At 50.7% G+C, this 18633-nt stretch overlaps 1 protein-coding gene across 1 annotated transcript in view; it reads left to right on the top strand.

Annotated features, from left to right (window-relative positions):
- The first annotated feature begins 4233 nt into the window (after window positions 1-4233).
- The window catches only part of GAS6 (growth arrest specific 6), a 47709-nt gene continuing 33309 nt past the window's right edge, over window positions 4234-18633 (top strand). Inside the window, exons 1-3 of the mRNA XM_008143905.3 lie at window positions 4234-4564; window positions 4847-5013; window positions 18535-18559. Coding sequence (XP_008142127.1) covers window positions 4486-4564; window positions 4847-5013; window positions 18535-18559 — 271 coding nt within the window. The 5' untranslated portion in view covers window positions 4234-4485. The remainder of the gene's footprint in view (window positions 4565-4846; window positions 5014-18534; window positions 18560-18633) is intronic.

Here is an 18633-nt window from a genome sequence, read left to right as displayed (position 1 = left end):
AATTTAAACATAGACTTCATAAAAAATATATATTTGGATGGCAATAAGCACATTAAACAACATCATTAGTTATTAACAGCATCATTAGTTATTAGAAAAGTGCAAATTCAAGCCACCTACTAGAATGGCTAAAATTAAAATGACTAGCCATCTCAAGTGTTGGTGGGGATGTGGAGCAACTGGAACTCATACACTGCTGGTGGGAATGTAAAATGACAAATCACTTTCAAAAACAGTTTGTCACTTTCTTAAAAAGTTAAACAAAAGCCTATCATATGACCCAATCATTTTGTTTCGAGATATATTCCCGAGAAATGAAAGTTTATGTGCATACAAAAACCTGTATGCAAATGTTCATAGCTACTTTATTGGTAATAACCAATAACTGAAAGCAAGCCAAATGTACAACAGGTGAATAGTGAACAAATTTTAACATATCCATACACGAGAATACTACTGAGTAATAAAAGGAATAAACTATCGAAACATGCAACAATGTAGATGAATCTGAAAATAAATTTGCTAAGTGAAAGAATACAGACAAAAAAAGTCTACATACTGTACGACTCCTTTTATGTAAAACTCCAGAAAATGAAAACTATTCTATAGTGACAGAAAGCTGGCCAGTAGTTTTGCCTAGTGGTGGGTATGAGGGTTTATGTTCAGGAGGGAGAATTTACCAAAGGGCATGAGGAGATGATTCTGAGTGTTGGGCATGCTCCTAACTTGATTGTGGTGGTGGTTTCACAGGCATATACATACATCAGAGATATATCAAAACTTATGTGAGCAATATATTGTATTACCACTAAACCGCAATAAAGCTGTTCAAAAAAATCAAACAAATAAAAACCAATTGTGAATGGTCTGATCAGCACCCGGCACAATGTCTTCCTTTAAGACACTTGGCCCTTGAACAACATGGGTTTGAATTGTGCAGTTATAGACAGATTTGAATTGTCCACTTATAGACAGAAATTTTGAAATAAATATACAGTCAGCCTCCCATATCCCTGGGTTTCATATCCATAGATTCCCAACCAACCATGGGTAGAAAACAGTATTTTAGATCTCTGGTTGGAAATGCATGGATATAGAGAGCTGACTCTTTGCGCTGTTCTATGGTATCCTACCTAATAATAGACAAATATGCAAATTGACCGTACCTTCGCTATGTCCGCGATTGGCCAGGAGGCGTGGGGGGGGGCGGGACTCGGGGTGGCCGGGGTGGCCGATTGGGCCGGTGGGACGCTGAGCTCGCGTCGCCAGTGGCAGCGAGCTCACGTCCCACCGCAGACCATCAAAAGTGGGAGAGCTGGGTGCCTGTCCGCTCAGGCACCAGGCCTTTCAGAAGCCTCCGCCCCGCCAGAGGCTTCTGAAAGGCCTGGTGCACCAGCGGACAGGCACCCAGCTCCCCCGTGATCGAAAGCGAAAGCGTGTAGGGGACCCTACACGTGCATGATTCAATCATGCACTGGGCCTCTAGTCTTATATAAGGGACTTGAGCATCCACAGACTTTGGTATCTGAGGGGGGTCATGGAACCAATCTCCCCTGAATACCTAGGGATGACTGTAGTTAAGTTTTGGGGGAGTCAAAATTTATACATAAATTTTTGACTATATGTGGGGAGGGTCAGCACTAAGTTGTTCAAGGGTCAGCTGTACTCAATTCACATTTATTGAGTGCACACCTACATAAATGGTTTTATTGCCTTGAAATCATCACCCACAGAGGTGATGACAGGAGAATACAGAACTTTCATTTCCCTACAAACACCTCATTTCCTACCCCACCTCTACACTTCCATCCCAGTATTTATCCTTAGAAAGAGCCACTGGCTCTCCACCTCCTGACCACCGGCTGGTTGTCCACATAAAGCATCCATTGCCCTGGATCTAACCTGCCCCTTGTGGAGGTGAGCTGTCTACTGGATCTAACCTGCCCCTTGTGGAGGTAAGCTATTTCAGGGTTTATAATACAGTGCCCAACAACTCTTTCCAATTTCGGAACACATTATCCAATTTATTATCTATTTTCCTGCATTGGTAACTAGGTTGAAAATTGTGGACTTTAGCATGGATCAGACCTCCTCCACTACTCCTCATATTTGCTTTCTGCATTCCATAGTTATCAAAATCACAATGAGCAAGTGTGAATGCATTTTATTAAATGAAGTTTCTGCATAATGGGAGGTATGGTAATTATTGGGATACCAACTCAGTGAAAGGGGTGAATGGGGAAAGGGAGTGAGGTCCATGCTAACAGGTCAGGGGACTTGAAAAGCTCCATCCAGTGGGACCATACTGATGCCTGGTCACCTGAAGCAGTGAGCCCACACCCGCGCAGACCCTTCCAGAGGGACATAACAGAGGCCAGGATGCTCACTCTTACTAGGATCAGCCTCTGAGAATCACATGCGCTCTAAAAACTCTCTTCTCCAAACACACACAAATGATGCAGAAACTAATTGCTAACAATTTCTAGTAGTTTGCACACTTCCTGAAATCTATCTGTGGGCCACTGGTTTAGAACCCTAAGAAATAATTAATACAAGTGCCCCAACACAAGTCTTTCTAAGCTCTACAGTGTTTGCAGAACTTTCATCACTAGGCTGCATGAGTCTCTAGCTGACAAGGGAGTGCCTTGTGACTAGGTCAGACACAGATGCAGATGACTTGTCTATGAAATTGTTAATTCTATTTGAAGATGGTCCTCATGCGTATTCACTTTCCCGAATTTAACATATTAATGCTCATTAACTTACTAATGCCAGACGTTGGGCGCCATTTAATGCTGGTGGTCTTGATCCAGCGTCTAGAAGGGTTCAGGAAACCTGGAGAAGAGGCTGTGCATAAATTAATAAAGAGTCCAGAGACAAAACATAATTTTGAAAGGCATTTGAGCAGGGGGGGCAGAGGAGCTTGGCTGAAGAAACCAAGTTCTCCTTGTCTCAGGACCCCTTGCTTTTTATTAACACAATTTGTCCTAAGGCAAGGTGGAGATATACACTTCAAAGGGTAGGGTTAGGTAGAGAATCCATTGTCAGATTGGGGAATTACCTCCACCTGTTCAGGTGTTTGGCCAGGAGGAGGCAATAATATGTAGATTAAGATGCCCTGAGCTGTCTGGCAGCAAGCAATCAATTTAATGCATCCTTTTCAGGTATGAGGAAATGCCTTTAGCCATTTCCAACAGGCAATAACATATGTGACTCAGCCCTTGTTGAGTCCCCAAGTTCCATCAACCTTTCGATGAAACTCTTGCAATTATGACATGCTGGAACTGGCTTCCGGCAACCTACCTTTAAGTCCATGACCTAAAGTAATTGTACCAGCAATGACATTTCATTCTCCTACTGTGAAAGGGGAGAAGAAACGGGTCTGGACCGAAGTGTTGAACCCACAAGCAAAATGACCAACCATTTGAGGAGGAGGTGACTTGCTGCCCTTTCTCATCATGTTGGGGTTGGAGGGGTATCGGACTAGGATTCTCCAGAGGCCAGTCCCTTTCCAGGACCCCGTCTTCCTGCATGCTGGGCCCACACTGCCTGCTTCTCCCCCCCCCCCCCACCCCCCCCACCCCCCACCACCGCCCTTGAGTGGTCTGCTGTGTTTTGGTTTTGTTTGTGTGTGTTTGCCTATAACTTTGCGAAATGTTAGGAAGGAGAGACAGAAAGTCTTGGTCTCTGTGAACAAGCACAATGTTGCTTTCAGCTTAAATGTCCACTGGGAAACCTCAAGGTTTTCAATGTCATCATTATGGAAAACACAGATTACAGAAGGAAATAATTCAATGTCACTCCTGGCCCTCATTGGGATTCAGTTTGACCTCAGTTTGTCTTTTTTTGGGGGGTGGGTTTTAAGTCTGGAGAAAATTTCCCTAAGAATGAAGAATCCAAAAAGGAGATGGTAGATTTGAGTTGGGGGTGGTGGGGTGGGAAAGAGGTTTAATTGTAGTAAATGGTCCTATTCTAGTACCTGGTCACGTTGTACCTGGGTGTTATTTCTTCTTTCCTTTTACCCCATTCGGATTAATACACTCAATCGCCGATTTAGTAGCAACTCCCCTAGCAGTCTAAGCAGCCGGCGTGAGAAGTAGATACGCCCCGTGACCTGCTTCCCCTTCAATCTTTGATCTTCCCAGCTGAAACCAGCTCGGGCGCCAGGCTGCGGGTGGGAGCTATCGGCCCCGCCCGCCCGGCGCGGCCCCGAGGCCAGTCCTGCCCCCGGCCGCGCGCCCCGCCCCGGCCACCCTGGCCTCCCCGCCGCCGCCCAGACCCGCCGCAAGTCCGAGGTGCCGCTGCAGCCGCCGCTGCCGCCGCCGCCGGGATGTGACCTTCAGAGCCGCCTCACAGGATGACCGGAGCCACCGCCCCGCGGCGCCCGCGGCTCGCCACGGCCTCCCCGGCACTCTGACCGCGCGCGCTCCCGGCTGCCCGCCCGGCTCCCGTCCCCGGTCCCGGTCTCCGGTCCCCGGCCTCGCCATGCCGCCGCCGCCCGGGCCCGCCGCCGCCCTCGGCACTGTGCTGCTGCTGCTCCTGCTGGCCTCGGAGTCCGCGCACAGTGAGTACCGCGCGGGGGGCCGCGGCGGGGGCTGATCGAGAGACCCTCCCCAAAAGACCCCGCCACCCGGGGGGCAAGGGCAACGCCAGCGCCCGCGTGCCAACCCGGCCCGTGCGCCCCTACTCCGTGCGCTCCCGCCCCGCCGCTGCATCCCCGGGCCCGCTTCGGGGAGGACGGAGCGTGCGGGGCCCCGGGTTGACAGCGTGCCCCCGCTCTCTCTCCTCTCTCTCCCCGCTCCTCCGCGCTCCTCCCCGCGCCGTCCTCCCACTCGCGTCCCGGTAGCCGTGATGCTGCGGGCGCGCGAGGCGGCGCAGTTCCTGCGGCCCAGGCAGCGCCGCGCGTACCAGGTCTTCGAGGAGGCCAAGCAGGGCCACCTGGAGAGGGAATGCGTCGAGGAGCTGTGCAGCAAGGAGGAGGCCCGGGAGGTGTTCGAGAACGACCCCGAGACGGTGAGCGCGGGGGCCGGGCGCGCGGGCGCCGGCGGGGGAGGTGAGGAAGTGGGGAGGTGTGTGCCTCTGGCGCTCAGGGATTCCACGGCTGGGCGGGACCGCGGCGCGGAGCATTCAAGCGGCCAGGTCACCTCGAGTGCTGTCCCTGCAGCACCGCGTCTCTGCGAACATCCATCCGTGCGCGCCCTTGTAGGGAGTCCCAGAGTTCCTCAGACTCCCCTTGACAGAGTCTGAGATGAGTCTCCTTCATGTGGGGGGACCTTGCTGCAAGTCACGCCCGGAACTCTTAAAAACGGGGACATTGCGCTTGGGAATGGTGGAAGGTCAGGAATCTGGGGTATCTGGACCCCGGCTCACCCTCAAGCCTCCTCCACACCTTTTGAGCCCCAATTCTCTAGGTGACCCTCAGGTGCTCCTGTTAGCTGGAGGCAGAAACAGATCTTGGAGCGGGGGTCCTGTTGAGACCCTGCAGTTCTCTTCTGTAGACCTCCGAAGGCAGCCACCTTAAAGGAAATACGCAATCTAGGACACCTCCACCAGAATAAACTAGAGGCTGTTTTTAAAATGTAAAAGAAATACCATGGTTAAAAAACAAACAGCTTCCTACCTCTCCTCTCCCTTAACTGGATCGGAGGAGTAGAGCTTCTTGATCCTCAATGAAGAGGAGTAGAGGGTTTGCCTGAAAGAGGAATTAAAAGATGTGAGGGCTGGGTCCTGGTCGGTGTTGCCCAGTTGGTTGAGTGTTGTCCTGTGCACTGAAAGGTCGCTGATTTGCTTCCCGGTCAGGGCACATGCCCAGGTTTCAGGATTGATCCCTAGTAGGGATACATGTGGAGGCAGCCTATCTCACATTGATGTTTCTCCCTTTCTCTCCCTCTCACTTCCTCGCTCTCTAAAATCAATTATATATATATATATATATATAATCAATTATATATAATCAATTATATATAATCAATTATATATAATCAATTATATATAATCAATTATATATAGACTAGAATGGCTTGTAGCAGTAGGTCCCAAAATATGATTACAGGAATAGTGGTAGAATATATATGGAGGGGGGTACCTGGAAGGGGTCACAAGGTCAGGGGGACCTCAGGGTGGAAGTTAGGAAAGGGCCCCAGCACAGGTGTGTGTGTGTGTGTGTGTGTGTGTGTGTGTGCGCGCACACACAAACACACCAGCCCTTTTCAGCAAGGTGTTCTTTTAGAAACAGCTGGTGATTGCAGAAGCCTCATGGTGCTGGCTTAGGACATATTTCTATTAATAATGTCCTTGGAGACTGTAGGGCGCCAGGCAGCCAAGTGCAGGCAGGGAGCAGCCCAGGTGTGGACTTGGCGTCTGTGCAGGAGCTGTGCGATCTTTAGGGAGCGGAGATGTGTAAGAGCATGCATGGTAGTTGTGACCTGTGGGACCTGGTGAAAGCCCTGGATGTCTGTCTGTTCCGGGGAAAGTGACTTTGGAAAGCAGTAGTGAAAGAAAGGGGGTGGACTTACATTACATCACTTTAATGCTGTGAGGTCAGGGTGATTTCACAGCTGTTTTTGGTTCTACCAGATTTTTTCTTTTAAAGAATTCTCTGGAATGAAGTAAATGTCTCATGCAGTCAACGAATGGCTCTGTGTGACCGATGCAGGCTTCTTTTGGACTTGTGTTTCTGATCAGTTGACTTGACAATCCCTTCTAGGTCCCCTTTCTGGAAACAAGCTCTAAAACGATTGACCCCCGCTGTGTGGTTCTCTCTGGCACCGTTAGTGGTTGCCTCTGCTGAGCTATGGTAGGGTTATTTTCTCCAGTGTTACTGCCTTCAGTGTCAATAGCCACACAGTTTCAATCCTGTCCTATGGAGCAGTTTTACGGGTCTGTTCTGGCCTCGCTGTTTTCCCTTTTCTTTGATGATTAATCCTAATAGCCCAATGACTCATGCCTCTGCAGAGATTTCTGAAGCTCCTAGTGGCAGGGCTGTGTGCCTGGCCACCAAGGATCCCTGCCCAGCTGTGAGCTTGTGTGACAGGTGCAGTGTTCTCCATCCACATGCCTAACCTGGAACATTTACTGGTTAATGGCACTTGTGGCGACAAGAGTTGAGAGCAACTAGGCTGCCACCCACCCAACCATCCCTTGCTTGCCCTACCACCCCAGCCCCTGCCTGCCCAGAACAGAAAAACCCTGACCTGGCTTTCCCTTCCTGTCCGCACATACTATGCATTAACCATTGTGCCACTCTTCCCAGAATGTCGATCCCCTCTCTCACTTGAATTGCTTTTATGTTGTAATTTTAACTTTATTTGCACGTGTATGGAGTGGAGACAAAAAAAGAGAACGTGTTCACTAACCCAATACTTGAATGCAGCCACTGTGCTGGGGTTTGCACATCCCTGTGAGGTCTTGGCTCCCCTCTTTTCCAAGGCACAGCTGAGTCGCTCCCATGCTGGGGGTTGAGGGGGTGGGGGTGGGGCGTCCCCTCTTACACTCCAGCCCCATCAGAAGTTTGTAAACTCCTTTTCATAGCAACACCTTTTATAACTTCCTAGAATTCTGTCCTCCTTCTCAACCCAACCTCCACCCCTAAATATTACATTTTTTCCATCATTTATCAGCTTCCCAAATTGGACTGCTTACCTCTGTAACCCGTTAGTTGGATTATAAGCCCTGCATTTTAACCTGCACCTTGCGTCCTGTGGAGACCTTTGTGGAGACCATGTGCTTTGTTGTCTGGTTTTGGCCCTTGGCTTGTTTTCCTTTTCCTTGAGGGGCAGTGTGGAATGCTGGGAGGAGCTGAGTTAGGGTTAAGGGTCAGGGGTCAGGGTTCGGGGCTGATTTGAGTTCCACCTGTTCTGGTAGACCAGTTGTCCACTTGGATGTGTCCAGGTTTCCCACTCCATCTCCCTGGCAGTGGGGTGAGATCCTCCAAACACTATTCACTGCTAATGTATTTTAGTGAATATAGCACTGTTGAAAGAGGTAGTCCTGTGAGTTCTTCTGCTCCAAAAAGTTTATGGCTCTCACTAGGAAGTACTTATTCCTTGCATGCAAAGGTAGCTCATTTTGCATTTTTTGATTGAGGCTGATGGAGTGACCCAGGATGATGAGCACTGGCCTTATTTAGTTTAAGAAGTCCCCTGGCCCTACCGGTTTGGCTCAGTGGATAGAGCGTCAGCCTGTGGACTGAAAGGTCCCAGGTTCAATTCCGGTCAAGGGCATGTACCTTGGTTGCTGGGCACATCCCCAGTAGGAGCTGTGCAAGAGGCAGCTGATTGATGTTTCTCTCTCATCAATGTTTCTAGCTCTCTATCCCTCTCCCTTTCTCTCTTTCTCTCTATAAAATATCAATAATATATATATTATATAAATAAATAGTAAGTCCCCTGGACCTGGCCACGTGACTGTCACAGGACCTCCAGGGCCATGGTGTCCTGATGTGAAAGGCTACACCAGAATTGGCACTTCTTGGGTTGTAATCACCTGACCCTCTGATGGGTGTGCTTGTAGGCAGTGCCAGTCCTCAGAGGCCAGGGTCACCTTAGTGGCTGATTCCACCTGCCCTACCTTGTTGTCTACTGGGTTAGGATGCTGGAAGCAGCCCGCCCGTCCGCGGTGCCAGGCCCCGCTGTAATCACACACCTGCCCGATTTCGTTCTGCCTTTGGTGGAGTTTGCAACACTGCTCTTTCCTGCTGGCTGAGAAGGCCGTGCTGCGTGTCCTAATCCCATTCCTGGGCCTCTGGGGACACCCTGGTAGAGGAAGCCTCCAGGAGGGACAGGGGAAGCTGGGGATGGGGTGAGGTAGACTTGGGCCCCTGGAGCCAGCTCTCTGGGCTGCAAACCCTCTTCCCGGAGCTCGGAGGTTTATGCTTGTTGAGCATGCGCTGTGCGCTGGGTGTGCGCTAGGTCTTCCTCTCTGATCTCAATCTTTCCAGACTGGGCTGTTTTCCCCTTTTGGACAAGGGAAGGAGTCTGATCTTCAAAGTTCTTCTTGCCCAGGCTGGTTTGGCTCAGTGGATAGAGCATCAGCCTGCGGACTGAAGGGTCCCGGGTTCAATTCCAGTCAAGGGCACCTGCCCAGGGTTGTGGGCTCGATTCCCAGTAGGGGGCGTGCAGGAGGCAGCCAATCAAAGATCCTCTCTCATCATTGATGTTTTTATCTCTCTTTCCCTCTCCCTTCCTCTCTGAAATCAATCAATCAATATACATATATATATTTATATATATATAAAATCTTAAAGCTCTTCTTTAGCAGGTAGCTGGTAGTGCCATGGCTCTTCCTGATTTCTGGGGCTATCACACACCTGGCTGGAAAGGAAGGGACTCTCAGGCATTCTGGTCACCTGCTTCCCTCCTGGGGGCAAACTGTCTCCCACCCACATTCTTTCTGGCCCCAGGAGAGTGGCCCAGGGCCCAGGAGAGTGGCCCAGGCCACCGCTGTTGCCGCTGCTAATCATGTTTGTCCTCTCCAGAGCCCAAGGGGTGATTACATTCCCTCCTTATCTTGTTTCCTTTGGTGTTGTTACTCTCTGTTCCTGGCATTTCCCTCTCCCCTGCTTTTCCTTGTTCTAGGGCCCTGGGTAGTCCATCCCCCAGCTGTCTCCGCAGGGGTTCTCCTGAATTCTTCTGAAAGGTCACCCGGGCCAGCCCAGCAGGTCACCTTTCTACGTAAATCCTTTAAGGCAGGTGGGTTCCGGACGGGACGCCTTAAAGACACCATCTCAGTAATCGCCCTCTGCTTTCTGAAAGGATTCTGGACAAAAGGCTTACCCGCCCGACCTGCTGTCCAGGTACATGTCACCACCTGGCAGCACCTGGGCCTGCCCCTGCCCCTCAGCTTGTTGGTAGGAAAAATTCCAGGCTGCAGTTTCTTATCCCACCACCCCGTTTAATTTGAGATACAAACAATAATATTTACACTATTCTCAACTGGCTAGTGGCACACCCTGAAGACTTCACAACATGCTTGGCCACTGGCCTGTGCTGGAGTGCATTTGTGTCTCTTTGTCTCTCCATCTTTGTCTCTGTCTCTGTCTATCTGTGTCTCTCTTTTTCTCCATGTCTCTGTCTCTGTCTCTCTTTGTCTCTAGCTTGGTCTCTCTCTGTCTCTCTCTCTCTGCCTCTCTCTCTGTCTCTGTCTCTCACTTTTTCTGATTCTGTGCCCCATCTCTCTCACCCCACCCCCAGCTCTTGCAAATGCCGGGAAATACAGTTGTGATGGGTTCTCTGCCGAGGAGAGTTTCAGGGTGCAGTCAGTTTCAGAGCTTGCGTGCTTGAACTGCATCTGCATTCCCAGGACACCTGTCATCCTGAGATCCCAGATTCTTTGGGGACAGCTTGGGGAGGAGCACCACCATACAGAAGTATGAAAGCCCCTCCCTTAAGTTACCCCTTTTTGGGGTGGCCTAAGGGGTGTCTTGGGGGCAGAAGTGGGGTTCCAGTAGGAAGGTGGGGAGGGAGTTGGAGGGGGACCTTGTCAGCCCCAGTGACTTGCCTTTGAAATGCAGGACCCTGAGCCGGGGTGGTGACACCTTGGCTGTGACATCCAGGATAGTTGCTGCTCACCTGCGCCTTCCTGCCCCACACCTGCCCTCCCCACCCCACTCTACCTCCCCAACACACACACATACACACACACTCAGACTCACACACACATACAGACAACTTGTTGGTAGGAAAAAATTGTGAAAGGCTACACCAGAATTGGCATTTATTGGATTGCCTACACATGCACATATATGCAGACATAACTCAGATACATACACCCATACTGACACACAGTACACTTTCACAGACACATAGACACACCTACAGACACACACAGGCACATAATCTTCTCTCCGCAACTGTGGGTCCACTGAGCCCAGGTCCCTCACCCTGTGCAGCCCCTGCCCCCTCTCCTACGGGTTCTGTTGCTTGCGAAGCATCCTGATCGCAGAGCAAGTGGTTCTGCTCCCACTGACCGCTCTGGGCCCAGGCCTCCTCTCCTGGGACCTCTCCCACTTGGGCTTTTGCCACTGGAGGCCTGAGGAAGCCGTCACAGGGGCTGGGTCGCTGAATTGTTGTTCGACCGGTTGTGCTTTCTCTGGAGTTGGCTCCTGCACAGCTCAGAGGCCTGCAGACGGCTGGTTAGACCCGAGCCAGCACCCACAGGTCCCCGGCACCCAGGCTGCCACTGTCTGGGGGTGGGCCTTGAGCGAGATACAAACCCTGCCTGGCTCCCCCCAGTCGCCTTCTGCTGTCCCTGTGCCTACCTATATGTTTGTTTTAATCCTAGGAGTCTGCAGGGACTTAGCGCCAGGCTCTCCAGCGTAATAACAGGCCAGGCCCATAAATTACACCTCATCCTCGCCAATGGGCTCAACATCTGCGGAAAACCAATTAAAGACATTTCAAAAAACACTGAACGCCTGTCTTTGTTATTTAGGAACAAAACGCCCTTTTAAGAAACTGATGCTGATGGCCCGTTTCTTGAAATTCCAAGGGGCTGGGCCGGGGCATTTCAGACACTTCCCAGGTGAACAGTCTCCAGCACCACTGGCAGGTGTCCCAACCCCTTCACGCTTTGTTTCCCCTGGTTTCTCTAAGGTCACACCGGGAGCTGTTTCTGTAATGCACAGAGTCGTTGTGGGTTTGATGTTGGAGATACCCTGTGCCTCCTCAGTGGTTATTATAGGCCAGTGGTTTCATTGCACACCTGGTGCATATGCCTTGTACATTTGACCCTGACACAGTCGTTCATTAAAAGCTTTGGATTAATTTTTAAAGCGGAGTTGGAAGTGGAAGAAGTTCAGAAGGACATCAGTGCTTTATCTCCCTCTGACAGAGGCACAGGTCTGCTTTGACTGATTGCAGGGATTCAAAATGTAATATTCCCGAGAGATAGTAACATAGTACTGTCATACTTTTTAATACCATACTTGTTTTCTTGGGCTTGTTTTTTTTTTTTAATAGCAGCTGAAATTTGTTTCTTTCTGGTGTTAGTGCCCAGGATAATAAAATACATTTTTCCCACTTTGGTCTCTGAAGCCTGCCATCTAGACCCAGTTTTTCAAAGATCTCTTCTTGGAATGTTGGGCTCTTTGGAAATCACACGGCTGGGCTCCGCCCACTCCTGGGCGGGGTGCCCTGGTCACTGCTGCAGCCTCACACTCAGCGGCCCGGGGCCTCCCTGGGGCTGGCCGGGGCCATCTGCCTGGGATGGCTGGGTGACTGGCGGCTGCAGGTGCAGCCTGCCTGGAACCCTCTGCTGCGGACACACAGTTCTTTAGCACGACACTTCAGAAAGGAATGGCAGGCTGCTGAGGAGGGTCCTGTTGGCAGTTGTCCAGGGGCTGACATAGGCATGTGGGTTTGTGCTTCCCTCCTGCCTCATTGGATAGCAAACTCCTCAACTTCAAAGGCAAATCCACCGTTTGTGATGTAGGAATCTGTTGCCTGGGTCTGCACTGCGTGCTTGCTACAGCCGTCATCACCAGATGCATTCTCCGCATTATCCTTGTCCACATCACGCTTACCACATGCATGCTGTGATTTAGCCTGGATCCAGAGAGGCACCCAAGTGCTCGTAAATTTCCCTTTCTTAAGCTAGGAACAAACAAGAATTTTGCAGTGATGTTTGTGGCAGATGAGAGTCTTGGGCATCATCTCGTTTTAAGCACTCCCGTGAAACTGAGGCCCCAGAATCTATTAAGGGACTTGTCCAAGTTAGCTCAGGAGTGGTGGGACTCAGATGGAAACTCAGGTCCCCCAACTCCAAGTTTAACATGGAAACGCTGAAGCGATGGAGACCTTCAGAAGATGAGCGTGTATAACTGTCTATACAACCAGCTAGAGAGTGACTGCTAGAGAAAAATACCTTTGCCCCCAAGATTGTTTTAACTGCTAAGTTGTTACTCCTGTACTCTGGCAGGTATTTTATTCTAGTTTACGTGATGGAAACATGCATCATTTTGTTTTTCCCAAAGAAACGAAAAAGGAGAAGTGCGAGTTTGCATTTGTGATGTGGGTGTGTCTTCCTAGGTACCTGCCCGGTTTCCCTAAAACAGAGAGAACTGTGCCATCCGAGGGGTGAAGGAGGAGGGGAGGTGGTCACGGGCTCTCCTCCCGCCACCATTAAGCCTGTAAGCTGTGGGTGGGTGCCAGCGACGCTTCCCACCACACTCTCGTCTTTTCCTCCCTCACACTGGCTTCTTTCCTCCTTCCCCATTTTGGTCCTTGCTGCTCAGACCTCAGGACCAGGCCTTGGGTAAAAGTCTCAAGTCCCCTCTGCTCTCCATCCCCTCCCGCCACTGCCTGTAACCAGCGGCCTGGTCCTGAGGCCTCCTCCTGGGGCATGTCTCCTGCTTATCGCCTCCCTGACTGCCCTGGGCCATCATGGACAGGCTGACATTCCATCTCGCCTGTAAAGCTCCCCTACTGGCCTGTCTGCGCCCATTCACAACCCCAAACAACGAGCACAGCCGCTCCCCTGAACGTTTTGGGATCAAGCCCAACCCTCTCACCGGGCCTGTCGAGGCAGCGCGCCCTCTCCAGCACCCGAAATCAGGCAGGCCTCTTCCCTGTCCAGAACAGACTGGATTTCTGGCTCTGTTTCTTTGCTCCAGCCACGCCCCTGGCTGTGTGTATTCTACCCGCAGGCACCCTGCTTGGGGCCCTTGGGGTGTGGTCTTTGATTCCAGCAGATGGACAGCGCGCAAATCTCAGCCCAGGGGCTGTGCAGCCAGGGCAACGGCTGGAGCTCTCCAAGTTCCAGCGGCCACATGTCGCTGGAGACAGGAGCGGCTGCCTTCTGTGACTCGGTGAGGATGACATAAGCAAAGGGAGTACAGCTGCTTCCTCACGGGGGCTGTGGCCAATCAGCGTAAACTTACGGCTCTGGGGGTCTGACCTCGGAATGGGTCCCAGCAGCTAAAACCAAGGTGTCCCACGGCTGCTTCCTTCTAGAGGTTCCTCGGGGAGAATCCATCCTCAGTCACCTTTCAGGGTCTAGAGGTGCCGCATTCCCTGGCTGGCAGCCCCTCCTCCACCTCCACAGCTGCCATTTCTGGTTCTCTCTCTGCCTTCTTCCACATGTGAGGATGGTATAGACATAATCTGAATAAAGGTCTGTTGGTTCGCCCCTGTAAATCTCATTTCCCCAGTAAGAAGGTGGCTGGCTTAGCAGGCAGGGTCCACCACCACGCCCGAGTCCCGTGAGGGTTAGCCGCTTCCTGCTCCTTCCTGTCAGCACATCTTCCTCACTCAGTGAGTGACATTGCTGCTTTTGGCCTTGAGAACCAAGGAGTTTGCTGAGCAAAGCTGTTGATGATCAGCCAGCGCTGTGAAAAGTGAGAGAGGCTTTGCCAGGAGAGCGCCTGGGTGCAGGAAGAGAGGTCTTTGAGAGTGACTCCAGTTAAAACACATCGTATTACACCGTAAGTATAAAAATTAATCTTGGGAAATGAAACTGTAAAATTTGTAGAAACAAATTTGGTCCATCTCATACTTCATAAAAGTCAGAGTATAAATGCAAGTAGGCACTAAAGTTTTAGAACAAAGGGAGATGGAAGTAAGAATTTGGGGAGGGAGCCAGGCACAATTTTTCCGAAAACCATGATTTTTAGAATGTTCTTCTGACCATAAATGGAGATATTTTTGCAAACAAACAAAAGAAATGTGTGATGGCTTTGTCCACATTCTTAATCATCAGGTTATCCTCTTGGAAGCGGCCTTCTATGACACTCGCAGACTTCTCCTTCTTGTATTGTTACTTGGCCTAAACCCTGGTTTGTCACTGCCTCTGCGCTGCGTGGCTCCCAGACGTCCTCATGAACTCATGAAATCTTGACCCTTGGTAGATTCAGAATTTCACTTTGCGGGTGATTACAGTTCTGTTGGCACTAATTTGTCAAATTCAGCCAGCCTGGTATTTTTTGCTGCACCCGTTTGAGAAATGTAAACAAGGAGATAGAAGTGTGTTTCTCATGCAAAAGGCGGGAGGAAGGCTGAGGAGTGCTGCTCAGTAGTGCCCACAGACGCACATGACCTGTTCGTGCTCTGCTGTGCCGGTGCGTGGCTTTTGTCTTCAGAGCCTCCTCTCACGCCCGCCAAGATGCTGGAGCACCAGACATCACATCTGCACTTTAGCAAGGAAGGCGGAGAAGCAAAGCTCCCCTCCCCCAACTCTCTTCGCTCAGTTTTACCTTGTGCTCAGATCTTACTGGCTAGAATTTAGTCACATGGCCACCCCTAGTTGCAAAGGAAGCTGGGAATGTAGTATACAGTGCAGCTCTAAAATAAACGCAACGTTCTATTACTAAGGATGGAAGGAGAATTGGGTATCTCTGCTACGGGGAAGAGGTATTTGGGAACAAAAATCACTTTTATGAGGTTCATTCCTGTGAATAGTTCCATGCCTGGGGATAGACACTGTAACTAGCTGTGTCTGAGAGTTTTTGCACAACCCACCTCTCATATGGGTCTTTCCAGCTACACTCACACAATCAGTGCTGTACCTTTTAATGCAATACTTGGTGGAGGGACCAGCCCTCCCCTCCACTTCCCTGGAGTCCCATGCTGGGCCTGTGCAGTCACCTTTCAACCCTCATCCTTGGGGGCCCAGGCGTGGCTAGAGAGGAGCCCAGAGACTCCATTCAGGCCTCCTTGCAGTTGCCCGGTGCCCATAGCACATGAGAAGCATATGTGCACAGTGCAGAGGGACGTGCTGTGGGCAGGTACGGATTGCAGCGAACGTGGTCACTGGGGTTTAGTGAGGGGACCAGAGTTTTCACACGCCCAAGAGCCTCTGCTGTTCATACCAGAGCCTTGAGCATCCAGAAGAGTATGTATCAACTCCCATTGGTTACTCGTGTTTCAGTTTTGTCCCAGCACTGGCGATGAAAAAGAACCTGGAGAGCTTGGCTTTCCAGTGGGCTGCAGCCACTCCTGAGCTCCCTGCTGGTTTAGGCCCCTCTCCCTGCCCCACCGTGTGTGTTGGGCACAAGGGGATGGCCGTGGAGGAGCAGGAGGGGTGCCTGGAGCTGGGGACTGCATGCCGCACAGGCCCTGCAGAGCTGCAGCCGTCCCTGCGGTCAGTGACCGGCTGTGCCTCTGCTCGGTGGATCCCCATGGGCTGTGCCTCTGCTCGGTGGATCCCCATGGCATGCTGCTCATCGAGCCAACACAGCTCCTGGGCCTTAGGCCAGGGTTTACGCCCTGACCAACTTGTGATGCAGGTGGGGCCGGCTCTACGTTCTGTGTTTGGTGCCTTTATTCACAGAAGAAAGGGGAGGACGATTTTCATAGCCCTCCTCTTCTGTCAGAACGTTGAAGGACAAATGGAAATGTCTCTTTCTCCCGGGAGAGTGTGTAACACTTTTTATGTGTATTTGTGTTAGCTTTGCTTTTATTCAGGGTTAACCCTCTCGCTCCTAGATTACCAGGCAAATTAGCACATGGTTTATAGCCCTTTCCCACCCCAAATAGATCTAACACACAAATTAGGATAAATTGTCACCAGGTTTTATGACCCTGTGGTTTCAGTAACCACATTCCCCTTAGGTGTGGTTCAGTAAGGAGAAATGAGCACGGTTTTTCTATTAATAATGTGTTGTTGTTTTCACAACAGTAGAACTCATTATTAAAACATACTACACATAGCTATAAACTAAGCACTATTTTGAACAATATGATACACCTTTCTGGGAAGTCGTGATCTTGTAAATGTTTATGTATAATTAGGTTCCTTTACTCAGAGTTTTTCATTGTTTTCAGTTCTTTCTTAACCTAATGATCAGTTTCCTAAACCGGAATGAGTGCACACTTGTTGCATCCATTCTAAGTCTTCTCTTTCGGAACCAACACCTTTCCGTTTGTGACAAAGCTCTGTGGCCTTTGTTCTCCCTCTAAACCCAGAAAGACGTCACGGCCCGCTTGCACCCCACGAAGGAGGCAGCAAGCCTCCTCCACCCTCGGGTCCGAGGGGTTTCACCAGCGCGCACCTGGCCTGGCTTCCTTTCCTGTGCTCGGAAGTTGGCCAATCCCTGACCCAAAGCAAGAGAAGTGAAAGCAGGCATGCCAGGGGCCTCTGAATACTGGCAAGGAGGGGCAATCCCTCCTGACCTCGTAGCTCTGACCTCCAAACCTGGCCTCTTTGTCACATTTGCACTGAACCTTATCTTGGCGACTGTCACACAAGCTGACATAGCAAACTTGCTCTATGACTTCTCCTTTAACGGGTTTAAGAGGCTGTTTTTTTTAAATCACATCTTTACTGGAACATGGCTTTCTAAAATCTCATCTGAGTGCATCTTAGCAAAGTGTCCCCAGCGCCACCCAGTCTAAGAACTCTCATTACCCTCACGTGGCACCACCCAACCTGCCTCTTTCACAAACAGCGAGGAGGGAGCTCTGGCCACGCATTCGAGTGAAGGTGAGAGATGAGGCTGTGCCAGGACCAGTGTATGCAGCTGGCAAATATGTGGAAGAGCAGCCCCACGCCCTGTGTGGGTGGCCCTGGGGGCACCTCTGCCATCACTCTTCAAATGCCACGCACCAGCTCCCGTCCACGCTCTTTCGGGATGCAGTATGCCATTGGGAGCCCTTTCTAGCTTCATGACCTCAGTCACACGCCACCGCCCCCATTGAGCCTCAGTTTCCTCATCTATGATAATGGGTTAATACAAAAGACCTTCCTTGGACGTGGTTGTGAGAATCAAACAAAATAATGTAAAAAATGTGGAATGTCACCAGCATGCAGTTGGCACCCAACATCTAGTGGCTGACGTTGCTTAGTCAGCCACTTGGCTCCATTAAGGGGGGGAATTAGGGCCAAACTGTCCCATGACTGGCCCAAAGGGGGAGATCAGAGTGGACATGGTGGGGCTACTTTAACCAGCCACAGCCTGAAGGGCTTCTCACCGAGGGAAGGCGGGTGGCTCTCGAGGGAGAGCGGGTGGCTCTCGTATATTACAGTCCCCTGTGCAGTGCAGAAGCCTCAGCTTGCATTTATGGACAAAAGACTCCTCGCTGACACCCTCCATAACTCACCCAGCACCACTTTGGTTTACAAACACAGTAATGCACACCAGTGCCTATGTGTGGATAGTCACACAAGGTCTCCACATTTCTGTGAGGACCCTGCATCCACAAGGGCCTAAGACCTGGCCTTGACTTGCATTATTTCTCATCCTCTGAGGCACTTTGAGTGGCGCCTTCTAAGTCGCCACGAAGGGCTTCGCTGTTGCTGGTTACAGAAAATCTAACCACGCTCACGGTTCTGCAGAAGCCGCCTGGGCTGTGCCCTCTCACTTCCCTCGTGCCTCCGTCTTCCAGGCAGGAAGTGGCTTTCTGGGTGGTTCTCGCTCTGCTGGTCCTGTCACTGAGTCATCTGTGGAGAAATTCTCCGCTGTCCTCAAACACCTGCTCCCCGAGAGTCTGTTTCTATCTACTGGGGGAGAGAGGCGAGGTTCGATGAACCAACTGGGGACTGTGCTGTGGAGGAAGCCTCATATTGTGCCAGTAAACTGTTGCCCTTTTTCTTTTTCCGCAGGAATACTTTTATCCCAGATACTTAGGTAAGTTTAAATCACTGCTTCCTTTAGTTGTCATAAAGGCGTAGTTGGGGGATATTCGTTACATGTCAGAGAAA

The sequence above is a fragment of the Eptesicus fuscus genome, chromosome 8 (genome assembly GCF_027574615.1).
Source record: "Eptesicus fuscus isolate TK198812 chromosome 8, DD_ASM_mEF_20220401, whole genome shotgun sequence".
Taxonomy (NCBI): Eukaryota; Metazoa; Chordata; class Mammalia; order Chiroptera; family Vespertilionidae; genus Eptesicus; species Eptesicus fuscus.
Note: the sequence above shows the minus strand (reverse complement) of the source record. Positions and strands in the feature narration are given on the sequence as shown.